At 41.1% G+C, this 13908-nt stretch overlaps 1 protein-coding gene across 1 annotated transcript in view; it reads left to right on the top strand.

Moving 5' to 3' along the window:
* Positions 1 to 13908, top strand: part of cep135 (centrosomal protein 135) — a 106905-nt gene that overhangs the window by 11381 nt on the left and 81616 nt on the right. Inside the window, exons 2-5 of the mRNA XM_078217396.1 lie at positions 4834 to 4982; positions 6272 to 6462; positions 9383 to 9550; positions 12449 to 12590. Of these exons, the coding sequence (XP_078073522.1) occupies positions 4870 to 4982; positions 6272 to 6462; positions 9383 to 9550; positions 12449 to 12590 (614 nt within the window). The 5' untranslated portion in view covers positions 4834 to 4869. The remainder of the gene's footprint in view (positions 1 to 4833; positions 4983 to 6271; positions 6463 to 9382; positions 9551 to 12448; positions 12591 to 13908) is intronic.

Here is a 13908-nt window from a genome sequence, read left to right on the forward strand (position 1 = left end):
GCATTCACTCTATCTATACCCATCAAAATCTTATACACCTCTATCAAATCTCCCCTCAATCTTCTACGCTCCAGGGAATAAAGTCCCAACCTATTCAATCTCTCTCTGTAACTCAGCTTCTCAAGTCCCGGCAACATCCTTGTGAACCTTCTCTGCACTCTTTCAACCTTATTTACATCCTTCCTGTAACTAGGTGACCAAAACTGTACACAATTACCACCCCATCAGCCTACTCCCGATCATCAACTACGTGATGGAAGGTGTCATTGTTAGTGCTGCCAAACTGCACTTACACAGCTGCTCACTGATGCTTAGTTTGGGTTCTGCTGGAGCCACTTAGCTCCTGACCTCATTACAGCCTTGGTCCAAACATGGACAAAAGAGCTGAATTCCAGAGGTGAGGGTGACTGACCTCAACTTCTAGGCTACATTCGACCAACAAAACTGGAGCGAATGGGAGACGGTGGGGCGGAGAGGGATAGGAAAATAGTTTTACAACTATTGGTAGGAACAGTACCACAAAAGTGAATACTAGCTCACATGATTTCCAGAGTTTGAGAAGACAAAGTCCAGAGGGTGCTTCCTTTGTGGTGGAGTTCAGTCCCAATGAGTTTCTAGTTGAAGACAACAACCTGAAAATCCTTGAAATGAAGACATGGCAGCATAATAGGCTTTCTGTGCTTAGACAGCTTGGCAGACGTTGATCAGAGACTTTAAAACTCAAGCAGATATCAAGGAGTTGATTGATGGTAACTGGCTGCTTGCTCAGCTGGGCTTCTAGAGTCTTTTCCAGTTGGTGTGAAAACAGCAGTCTGAGGATTTCTCACTTCTCAAAGGAATATAGAGATTTCAGAAAGGTCACTTAAGTCATGTGATCTCATTTCTCCACAATGATTTCAAAAGAGATGTTTATCTAGTGTCTGGAACTGTCTTTGTTTTCAGGACTGATAATGTCCCAGTCATTAGCTTTAATAGTTACCATCTATATTGTGGGTTCTGTGTTGGGTAACCATTGTATAGGCAGACCCTCTGACTGTACGAGAGAGTAATCTTATCAAGATGCAAATGATATCCCTTTTTCCCCTCAATGGTCCCCTTTTGAAATGGACCCAGATAGACCCAGATGTGAGAAGTCTGTTGGTAGATTTGCAGGCATAACAAGTTTTGATCTAGGAGTACCCTGTCCTCTATGATTACAAAGAGTCTTCCATTCACTCCAGTTTTGTTGGTCGAATGTAGCCTGGACGTTGAGGTCAGTCACCCTCACATCTGGAATTCAGCTCTTTTGTCCATGTTTGGACCAAGGCTGTAATGAGGTCAGGAGCTAAGTGGCTCCAGCAGAACCCAAACTGAGCATCAGTGAGCAGATTACTGCTGTGTTAGTGCTGTTAGGTAGCACTGATAATGACACCTTCCATCACTTAGTTGATGATCGAGAGTAGGCTGATGGGGTAATTGGCTGGGTTGGATCTGTCCTGCTTTTGTGGACAGGACATGCCTGGGCAATTTTCCACATTGCTGGGTAGATGCCAGTGTTGCAGCTGAACTGGACCACAGGCTAAAAGAGGATTTTTTTTTTGTTCATGTTACTACTGTTGGTAGCTTCCAGAATAAAGGACCAATCCTGTGGTCATATGACTTGTCGCAGCCATCTTTTAGTTAATCAGGAAGTCCATTTTAAACATAGCCAAAAAAAATAAAATTTTGGATTTCTTTTCATGTCATGTTGACACAATGCCTGGAGCATTACTACAGGAGTTTCTCATGGTGTTGTACTGGGCCCAATAATCTTTAGCTGCTTCATTAATGACCTTCCCTCCATCACAACGTCAGAAGTGGGGATGTTTGCTGATGATTGTGCAATCATGTACAATGTTCAGCAACATTTATGATTCCTCAGGTTTTAAAGCAATCCGTGTCCATGTACAGTGAGACCTGGACAATATCTAGGTTTGGGCTGACAAGTGGCAAGTAACATTTGTGCCACGCAAAGTTTTTCAAGTTTATTTATTAGCCACAAATAGGCTTACATTCACACTGCAATGAAGTTACTGTGAAAATCCCTTAGTCGCCACACTCCGGTGCCTGTTCGGGAACACTGAGGGAGAATTTAGCATGGCCAATTGGCTTAACCTGCACATCTTTGGACGCTGGTAGGAAACCTGAGCACCTGAAGGAAACCCATGCAGACACGGAGAACATGCAAGCTCCACACAGACAGTGACCCAAACCGGGAATCAAACCTGGGTCCCTGATGCTGTGAGGCAGCAGTGCTAACCACTGTGCGACCGTGCCGCAAGTACCACAGGCATTGACCATCCCCAACAAGAGAGAATCTAACCATTTCCCATTGACATTCAATTATATTACTGAATCCATAGAACCTCTACAGTGCAGAAAGAGACCATTCAACCCACCAAGACTGCACCAACCCTCCGAAAAAGCATCCCATCCAGGCCCTCCCCTCCACTCTGTGCAATTACCATGGCTAATACCCCTAACCGCCACATCTTTGGACACTAAGGGGCAATGTAGCATGGCGAATCCCCCTAATATGCGCATCTTTGGACTGTGGGAGGAAACCCGAGTACCCGGGGAATCTCCCACTATCAACATCCAGGCAGTTACCATTGATCAGAACCTGAACTGCACCAATAAATAAATAAGCCACATAAATACTGTGACTGCAAGAACAGATCAGGGGCTGGAAATTCTGTAGAGAATAGCTCATCTCCTGACTCCTGAAAGCCTGACCACCATATGCAAGGCTCAAGTCAGGAGTGTGATAGAATACTGTCCACTTGCCTGGATGAGTGCAGCTCTAACGGCACAAGAAGCTGAACACCATTCAATAAAAAACACCCCACTAGAATGACACCCATCCACTGTCTTAACCATTCACTCCCTTGGCCACCGATGCACGTGGCAACTGTGTGTACCATCTACAAGATGCATTACAGAACTCCCTAAGTCTCCTTTGACAACACCTTCAAAACCCGTGATCTCTCCCATCTAGAAGGACACAGGCAGCAGCTCCATGGGAGCACCACCATCTTCAAGTTAAGCCCCACACCATCCCGACTTGGAACTATATCACCATTTCTTCACTGTTGCTGGATCAAACTTCTAGAAACTCTTCCTATCAGCACTATTGCTACAACCCAAACTGAAGTGTTCAAGAAGGCAGTTCACCACCACCTTCTCAAGGGCAATTGGGAATGGTCAACCACTGCTGATCTAGCCAGCAATGCCCACACCCTATGAACATCAGGTCGCACAGCGGTTAGCACTGCTGCCTCTCAGTGCCAGGGACCTGGGTTCGATTCCCAGCCTGGGTCACTGTCTGTATGGAGTCTGCACACTCTCCCCATGTCTGTGTGGGTTTCCTCTGGGTGCTCTGGTTTCCTCCCACAGTCTGAAAGATGTGCTGGTTAGGTGCATTGGCCATGCTAAATTCTCCCTCAGTGTACCCGAACAGGCGCTGGAGTGTGGCGACTAGGGATTTTCATAGTCACCTCATTGCAGTCAGCCTACTTGTGACACTAATAAATAAATTTTAGAACCATAGAAAATTACAGCTCAGAAACAGGCCTTTTGGCCCTTCTTGTCTGTGCCGAACCATTTTTTGCCTAGTTCCACTGACCTGCACTTGGACCATATCCCTCCACACCCCTCTCATCCATGAACCCGTCCAAGTTTTTCTTAAATGTTAAAAGTGACCCCGCATTTACCACTTTATCCGACAGCTCATTCCACACTCCCACCACTCTCTGCGTGAAGAAGCCCCCCCTAATATTCCCTTTAAACTTTTCTCCTTTCACCCTTAGCCCATGCCCTCTGGTTTTTTTCTCCCCTAGCCTCAGCGGAAAAAGCCTGCTTGCATTTACTCTATCTATACCCATCAAAATCTTATACACCTCTATCAAATCTCCCCTCAATCTTCTACGCTCCAGGGAATAAAGTCCCAACCTATTCAATCTCTGTAACTCAGCTTCTCAAGTCCTGGCAACATCCTTGTGAACCTTCTCTGCACTCTTTCAATCTTATTTACATCCTTCCTGTAACTAGGTGACCGAAACTGTACACAATACTCCAAATTCGGCCTCACCAATGCCTTATATAACCTTACCATAACACTCCAACTTTTATACTCGATACTCCGATTTATAAAGGCCAATGTACCAAAGGCACTCTTTATGACCCTATCCACCTGTGACGTCACTTTTAGGGAATTCTGTACCTGTATTCCCAGATCCCTTAAACAAGTGTTTTAAAAATTCTTGTCGATCAGTGGAAACAATTAATCATATCGTAACTCTCCTGGTTTTAACATTTCATTCTCGAATTTTCTCTGGCCTAGCAAGAAAATCTTGAACTTCCCAGCTGTCTTTAACTGTAATCTCTCATTTCTAATAACATCCTAATGTTGATGACCTTCACAGCACCCATTAATATTCCTATTTCTAGTGGTAAGCCCCTCTTTACAGAGCATTCATCAACCAATCTCCTTCAAATTTATCATGTGTTTCTACCTCTTTGAGAGATGAACAAATAAATAGATTTATCTTTCTATAGAACATTCCATTCTTGGATTATAGGTGCCAGAGCTCTGTAGTGATTATCTTCCATTGTGTTATAGACTTTTCTGTTTGTTCTAAGGTCTTTGTTGGTCATGTCCTTATTGCAGATTCTTAGTTCTTGCTATGACCATTAGATGGCATCTGGAAAGCTTGGTAGAAGGGTGGAATGCTTTCTTGAGATTCATATTCCTTTAATGTTGTGCGTGCATCTGTTTTGGTCACTTTTGCATTATACTTCTTGTTTAATGTCTAGGATTTTACCTAAATTTGCAGCAAAACATTTCTTAAAATGACCACCACTTCAGAGAGGAAGTTTATAAACCTGCGAAAGCGTTTAGATCAACTTGGCTACAGGCAGCCCCTCGGGATCGAGACACTCCCATTGGTGGAAAAGCTTTTCAGGTATTTTGAAGAACATTCATATGTCCTTTGCTCTGCTGTATTTTTTTCAGACCAATTGAGAGGATCATTCTATGTAGGAAAACACTACATATGTCACATTTCAAAACATTGTAATTTCCTTCCTTTAAAAAGTAATCTATAGCATTGTATTGTTACTGGTAAAATGACCAGTTGTGCAGTAATTTTACTACTAATCCAAATAGATACCCATTTTTTCCAGCACACTTGAATGTCACATTTCCTATCCGTAAATTTTGTTCCATGCTTATGCTTGAGAGGCTGAAATTTCAAATTTATGTAAAACAGATTGAAACAATTGACAAAATACCAATCAAACATAGCAACAAGTAAATAAACTTCAAATGAAAACCACTGGGAACATGCAAAACCAATTAAGAATTGACAATCAGCAAGAGCTGCTAAAAACCTCAAAGGAAAAACTCAAACAATCATTCAAAGTATTTTTTAAAATCTTTGTTTCTCCTCTAAGCTATGGAAATAAAACTCACAATAAAATACAAAGTTTACAAACAACATTGATATCATCGTTTTTGTGCTTTTGAAATGTCTTGAGCAATGTTTTCCTTGAGAGGCTTGTGATTAATTTGAGAAGCCCAGCTTCAGAAGTTCAGAGGACCTCCTTTATCTTTCATTGTAAATTTGCAAAAGTTGCGAACTCCCTGAATTATTTTTAAATTAGGAAGAGCAAGACTGGACTTCAAAGCAAACTAGGTTTGATAATTGTAAGCTTCGTAAGGCCCCTCTCCCCATCCTCTATGTAATCGACCCTCTAACTCTTCTTCTACACCGCCCCCACACTACCCGAACACACAACAGCTTGTGGGAAGCTCTGACCTGAGCCTGTGTGGTCTGCGGCTCTGGCTTTTCAGGTAACATTTTTAAATGGGCTTGAGAAAGTCTCAAGACGGAAACATAAAACCCGGGAGGCAACCTGGGCACCCCATCCACCCACTCCTCCCACCCACTCTCTGCCCCACCTGTGATAGAGACTAGATTGTGCATTGGACTCCACTGTCACATGAGAACTCACTTTGAGTGTGGGGGCAAGTCATCCTCGACCTCGAGGGACTGCCTAGGAAGTGTTTTTTAAAAAATATATGTAGTAGAAATGAAATCAAATCAATGATTATGCCTTGATGAAAATGGAAAATAATGCAATAAAAAGGCTCCTGCACTTCTGTAAGTTTTAAAGAAGCTACTGCTGTTTGTAGTTTAGAAGATATCTCCATCACTGTGCAGCGTTCTAAACAATAGCTAATATGTTGCAGTGATTTGGTGCACACAACAGAAAGCCTTCGCAATGCCAAACTATCATCTGGGAAAACGGAAAAAGAGAGCAAGAACTTGGACTCTGTACTTGAACCGTACAGAGCTGAGAATGCACATCTTGTCCAAGAGAACAACAAGCTCCACCAGGAATTACTGAAACTCAAGGAAGAGTCGGATGAACATATCAAAGGTATGAATGAGCCAATTTTTAAAGCACTTGATGTAACAATATTGCTTTTTTTTGTAGACAAATGGGAATTATTTTGTCTGCACAAATCTTAAACGATTCTTTAATAGCAGCTTGTATTTAAAAAGCACCTTTAACATAGCAGATTGTTCAAAGATACCTCAAAAAAGGCTAATCAGACAAAAGTGGATACTTAATCAAAGAATGAGGCATTAATTGGGATTACCAAAAGCTTGATCAAAGAAGTGAGTATTAAGGACATTTAACTTATTTATAGAGCTTTAATGTAACTAATGTAAATAACAAACCTCACCTCATTTCACAGGTGTGTTCTACAGAACACTGCAATGGGCAAGAATGTTGGGTGAGCTGGACTTGCTACAGCTGAGGATGTGGAAGCGAAGAATGGTAGAATGTGGGAGATCAGCCAGAACTGCTTTGGAATAGTTAAGTCTAGAGGTAGCCAATGCTGGATGAGGCGTAGATGAGCTATGGCAGGGCAGAGTCAGATGATGCTACAGAAATGGATATAGGCAGACTTTGTGATGGTTTGGTTATGTGGTTGGAAGTTTACGTCGGGGTCAAGTATGAGAGCAAAGTTACGGTTAGATTGGGTTAATTACAGGCAACTACCAGGAAGAGGGCTGGAGTCAGTAATTAGGAAATAATGTACCAGGGAATGAAAATAATGGCTTCAGTTTTCTCAGTATTTAATTGGGGGAAATTTCTGCTCATTCAGCACTAGATGTTAGATGTACATCTGATAATTTTGAGACAGTGAAAGAGCCAAAACAGGTGGTAGTGAGGTAAACCTGGATGTCGTCAGCATACATGTGAAAGTGGATACCATGATTTCAGATGATGTTGTAAATGTGATGCAAGAGAGGGTCAAGATCTAGGGGGAACACAAAAGTCTAGTGGTTCAACATGAAAAGATAAACTTTTGCAGCTAATTTTCTGGCTACATTTAGATAGTTAAGAATGGAGCCACCCAATGTTGGAGGCAGATGGCGTGGTCCACATGACAAAGGCTGCAGACAGGTCAAGAGGACGAGGAGGAATGGTTTGCTTTCGTTGCAGTCCTTTGGTAAAAGTCATTTTGGTGCTGTGGCAGGGATGGAAACCTGATCAAAGGATTCATATCTGGAATTCTGGGAAAGGTGCACGGATTTGGCAGGTGAATGACACATTTAAGGACTTCGGAGAGCAAAGGGAGGTTGGAGTGTAGCAGAAGTTAGCAAAGAAGGGGGAATCGAGGGCTTTTTTTTTGAGGAGATGTGTGATGATGGCACATTTGAAGATGAGATTGGGACAGTACCTAAAGACCGAGAAGAGTTAACAATATCAGCTAAAATGGGGACCAGGAAGGGAAGTTGAGTGATCGGTTTAGTGGGAATTGGTGTTAGGCTAGGATACAGATTTGGATGAGTTGGTTTTTGGAGGATGGGAGGCTTGCCATGAGAAAATTGGAGTTGCTAAACCTGGAGGCTAAGAAGTGTACTGTCTTTTCCTCTAAAGCTCCCTATTTTTTCCTACACCTTTAAAAGTCTCTTTAACATCTCCCTCTTCGAATATTGTGCCTCTAACTCCTCCTTTAGTCCTGCTTTGATTATGACCTCTACCTGTGAAATATTTTGCAAACTTTTGCTGCATTTAAATGCTATGTGAATGAAAATTGCACCATCCAACCTTCATGTACTGCATTTTCTCTCATTGCTGTCAGTTTGGTATAATTTCCATTATCTACCCTTACAAACTAGCTGGTATATTTGTAAATAGCGTTGCTCTTCCATGCTATGCTCCTTCAAAGAGCATGTTTCCATGTGAAATCCTCTGCTGCTTCCTGGTGTCAGCAACAAAATGTATGTGCTCTCTTACTGCCTGTCATGCGTATGTTTCATATGGAAAGAAATGTGTCTTTTCTTACCCTTGGAGTGTGTATTCCAATTAAATAATTCAGCAGCAAGCTTTTGTGAGTCTTAAAAAAAAATTATTTCTTCTCACACACTTACAGCAAATTAACACAATCCACTCTGCGTGCACACACACACAAGTGAGGGTCTTGTAAAGTGAAGGGTTTGCAGTCGGTTATGAAGTTTCAGGGCCTGATTCAGATTGCTTGACGACTGATGGTTCTTAAAGGCAAAGCTGGCACTGCCTTTTCTAAATTTGCATCTCTTTGATCACATGACCAATGCTGGCATTGTCGAAGCAGATTAGTTAGGAAATTCAAAGCCATAGCTACGCTAGAGATGGATGGTGGTCTTTCACAGTTAAATTGTGAGTAACTGGTTTCGTTGACTTTATTTTGTTAAATTCCAAAGCTGGAGACATAAAATCTAGGAGTCTGTTGACTTGGTGTTTTGACTAAGCTTCAAATAAAGGCAGACATGAATTCTATAGAGGGGTGTTCTCTGGATATGTTCACACTCGGGAGGTTTCTTTCCCCCCCCGAGCTTGATAGTCTGTGTTGAATAAACAAAGGTCATTTGACTCCATTATAACAGTTCATCAGGGTCAATTCTAAATACATAAAGGACAGTTCCTGAAGATTCCACAGAGGCACAGCCCATGTTTCAGGTTGTGACTATGACATGCCTCTACTGGGAAAGACACTGGCTGGTTGCAGTACAAGGCCTTCATCGGTCTTGTTTTAATCGACTGGCTGGAGTGGTACGTAGGTTGTCACCCTAGCCCATGTGTGTGATGTCAGGTACCTGTCCCCATCACTTGCCTCTTCTCATTCCCTTCTCAAAGTGATCCAAAAAAAATGCTGCTGGCAAGATCTATGGTTAATCACTGCAAATTGTCAGGTCATTTCTCCACTGATCTTCATACTTTTATTGTGACCAATTTGACTGGCTGCTGTGTTAAGATATGTGATTTTATTTATTTTTCTTTTTTTTATTCCTTTTACGTGAAGATTTAAAACGCACCATTAGAAAGTTGGAGCATGACACAGCAGACCTAAAGTTCTTAAATAACCAGTATGTGCATAAAGTGCGATCTCTAGAGAAGGAGAGTAAAGCAAAGACTGAAAAGATCCAGCAGCTACAAGAGAAAAACCTGCAAGCAGTTGTACAAACTCCAGGTAAGAATACTATTTTCTTTATGATTTTTATTTATTTCCTTCAAAGAAAATGTGAATATAACGATTTGGTTGCCATTATTGTGCTGCTGGGCACTGAGGAACAATGTACCACATTAATGTATTAAATTAAAATTATGGCTAGAAACACTGAGCTATGATCTAGTTTTTGTGATGACCCTTACTCTGGGGAAAGGCCTCTATTTTTGTTATGATATGTACCTTTATTTTGAAAGTGAAACTCTAGGGAACTGAAGCAGGTGGACCTTCTGGCAAGCATTTTAGTTCGAAGAAATGCCTGTGCGACCTGAGGCTTCTATGGGGGTGAAAGTTAAAAGGCCAAGGAAAATAGACAACTAATTGGGAGATCCAATTACAGCTTGTGTCCTGCAGCAAACTCAGTTGCGGGAGAAACAAAGACTGTTCAGAACACAGAATTTGAGTGAGAGGAAGCAAGCAAAACTCTCTACAAATTGTTCGGTTTTCTGTTTGGCAGCAGGAAGAAAATTTAATTCACGATGCTCTTGGTGAAACAATGTGTAAGCAAGCTGAAAGGGATTGGATCCTTTAAACTGTATGAACAGTTTTAGCTCAGGCATGCTAAAGAGTTTGTATCAGTGGTCATAAACCAGGTTTCCTGGTTAACAAGGAACTCTGGGAAGCTACATCATCAGGACTGTCATGACCTAAAAAGTTATTGGTCTCGACAAGGATAGTAACACTTGACCAATCTTTTTGAATTCTTTGAGGAGGTAATAAAGAGAGTAGACAATAGGAATAGTAACTTAGCTAGATTCTCAAAAGGCCTTTAATAACGTACTCCATAACAGACATGCGAGTACAGTCAGAGAATGTGGATCGCTAGCTGGCTTGAAGACAGAAAACAGTGGGTAAAATAAGGATAGTTATTCAGAATGGCAGAAAGTGGGAAATGATGCTCCGCAGTGATCAATGCTGGGACAACAGCTGTTCACAATTTAAGTTAACAATTTGGACTTTAAAATCAAAAACATGCGCCGGAATTCTACCGCCCCACCCAACATGGGAAACGAGGGGTGGACGGTGGGAAGGTCCATTGTCCTCGGGTGGAATTTTCCAGTCTCGGGTCGAGCGAGGCCGTAAAATCCCACCCACTATTTCTAAATTTGTGGGTGAAAACAAATGGGGGGAAATAAATCTAGAGGAGGACTGCTGCAAAATACATAATAAATATAAACTTGAAGAATGGACAAATAATTGGCAAATGAAGATCGACACATAAATGTGAGTTGGTAAGAATAATAGAGCTCAGTTATTAGTTGAAAGGTGCAGGTAGAGAACAAAAGGGATCTCAAAGTACAAATGCGCTAATCACAAAAGGTTATGTCACAGGTCAGCAAGGCCATAAAAAACAACCACACAAGTTTTATTTCTGGAGAAATAGAATTGAAAAGTAGGCGGGGTTATGCTCAGCTTAATATGAATCTTAGTTAGACCATGGATAGGATGCTGTGTGCAGTCCTGGTCACCATATGATGAAAACGATATAGAGGCCACTGAAGATGGTACAGAGAATGATTTACAAGAATTATACCAGAAATGCATGGTTATACATACAGGAAAGGATTGACAGGCTGGGACTCTTTTATTTTGAAGAAAGAAAATTCATGGGTCACCTAATAGAGACCTTTAAAATTATGAGTGGTTTTGAGAGTGTGGATACAGAGAAAAGGTTTCCTCTTGTGGGGAAGAGCATAACTAGAGCTATTAATATAAGATAATCATCATGTGATCCAGTAGGGAATTCAGAAATGTATGGGTTTTTTCAGAAATATTGAGCTCAACTTTAGCTAATACAAAGACCCGCGACCACAGTATCCTGGTGAAAGATGTTCTTTATTTAGCAATGCACGCTGGGAGAGAAGGAGTTGGATGGTCCAGCACTTCTCTGAAGTTACATCATGGTGGCATAATTATACATTTTCCAAAAGACATTTTACCCGCCCTCTGGCTCATGATAAGCCAATCATCATTATTACAGGTCATTCATCATTAGCAAATGTCATATTCCTTGACCAATTACAGATGTTCTCTGACAGCATGGGGACAATAGGTTCTAGTAGCTTCTGCCTGACTTTCCCATGGCCACTGCCTATTCATTGAGCTGTCTGGAACCAGTAGCTTCTCCTTGCTCAATGAATGTCTCTTTCACTGAGCTCTCTGGTATCCATGCTGATGATAGTTATGCCTACACCTACACACCTTTGTGTGCACAATTTCCGAGTGGTAGATTACGAGATAAGTCTTCGAGTAGGAGCCACTGAATTATTGGTATGTGACCATTTTTTTACTACTTTTGTCACTGCAGAGCTTTGATTCTGATTTGATGGGATCCATTCTTGATAATTGTAGCACTAATGAACTGTAAGTGCTACTCTAAGTCCTGGTTAATTATATTGTGGAAGATTGTAGATACAAATATGTGGATTAGAAAAACTGAACAAAATATGACCTTGCAACTAAGCCATCACAATAACACTAAAGTCAAGTTAATGCTCAGCAAATAATATTGCATCACAGAAAGTTAGGTCACATAATGACATCATAGAACAAATAGACCCGTGTAACCCAGTTACCAAGAATTTTGTATACTCCTGCATGGAGGAAGTTAACTGAGATTGGGGTCGAAATGTTGTCAAACTATAGAGATGTGAAGAGTAATCAGAGGAGCAGTTTAATTAAACCACAAGGTTATTTCAAAGCCGCACCTTAAATTACAGGAACTGGATCTGGCAAATCAGTCTTAGTGCAGTGTCAAGCATGGAACGTATGTACAGTACAAAATGAAGAGACCTGGATATTGCAATAAATCTTAGTGTTTGAGATTTACTTTTAAAGTAAATGATCCTTTTTCTTTTGCAGGTGGTAGAAAGCGCACCATCCCATTTCGCCGGCAGCGAATGCAAATTGATCAACCAATTCCTCCATCTGGAATTGCATCCGCACCACAAATTCACACTGAAGAACCTTATTTTATGGACCTCTTGAGTGTGGCTGATAATAGGTATTTATCATTCATAACTGAATAAATCAATTGAATTCATATAGAACCTAATAAGTGAAATAATTTATTATTAAGGCAGTGAATTAGCACATTAGATTGCCAGTTTAAAATGGAGCCTGTGATTGTCCAAGGTTATTGTTTTGGATCAAAGCCATAATAAGGGTAAAGTGGATAGTGTCCCACATCCGAGTGCAAAATGAGGAGTTCTGAGCTTTCATAGGCTTAATTCAACAGAGCAGTCGAGCAGAGTGGAGTCACCAGAAATGCCTTGCTGACAAATGATCCACAGGAGCATGTGGAACTTACATGGATGTGAATGGAGAATAAGAACTGCAAGTTAGTGAAAGCAATAAAAAATTAATGGATTTTTTTCAGAAAGATAAGTAATTAATAAATAACATTATTCAAGTTTTGGAGTGTTTCTGCTGATAGATTTTCTCAAGTTCAATGTCAACAAGCTCAGCAGGGGTATACTAAAGACCCCCAAATAGTGAGAGAAAGATGGATGAGCAAATCTGCAGGGAAACACAGAGATGTGCAATAACAATAGAGTGATGACATTGTGACATTTGAATTACCTAATATTGATTAGGATCATGTTAGAGTAAATAATAAGAAGAGGAGAAATTTCTGAAATGTGCTCAGGTTGATTTCCTTTATCAACATGTTCTCCGTCCAACTGGGAAGGAAGCAATGCTGAATCGGAACTGGGGAATCGAGTGCCTGTGGTGGAAACTTGAATAAAAGTGATCATAAGGTTTAACCTATTAATGAGAAGAGCAAGGAGCAATCTAAAATCGAATTTCTAAATGGAAAGACGGTTAACATCAGTTAGAGGACAAGAGATCTAGATAGGATAAAATGGAGCCAAAGACTGACAGGAAAAACTAAAAGAACAATGGGTGATCTTAAAGGAAGAGATGCTTCAAGAGCAAGTCAGGTATATTCAACAGGGGAAATGGTAGGGGATTGAAGCCAGAGCTCCTTGGACAACAAGGGAGTTGGAAATATGATGGAACAGGAAAAGAGGGTGGATAGTGTATGTTAACTGAATTCTTCAAGCAAGAATCAGATCAATAGCAATAAGTTGAAAAGGGAACTGAAGGGGAATATAAGGCTGACAAAAGGAGCAGGGTGAATAGAATGGCAGTTAACATGAAAGGCCTCACTCTGCCATTATGGTTGTATGGGCTTGATTAAAATCAGGCTCCATGACTCCATGGCTATGTTCAGCATTCAGCCACAACCCTAGGTTGAGGTTGCAGCTCCTCCGATCTGCAATGCTTTTTCAGCCATTATGTAGTTTAACAAAAGCGTG

Source organism: Mustelus asterias, chromosome 1 (genome assembly GCF_964213995.1).
Source record: "Mustelus asterias chromosome 1, sMusAst1.hap1.1, whole genome shotgun sequence".
Taxonomy (NCBI): Eukaryota; Metazoa; Chordata; class Chondrichthyes; order Carcharhiniformes; family Triakidae; genus Mustelus; species Mustelus asterias.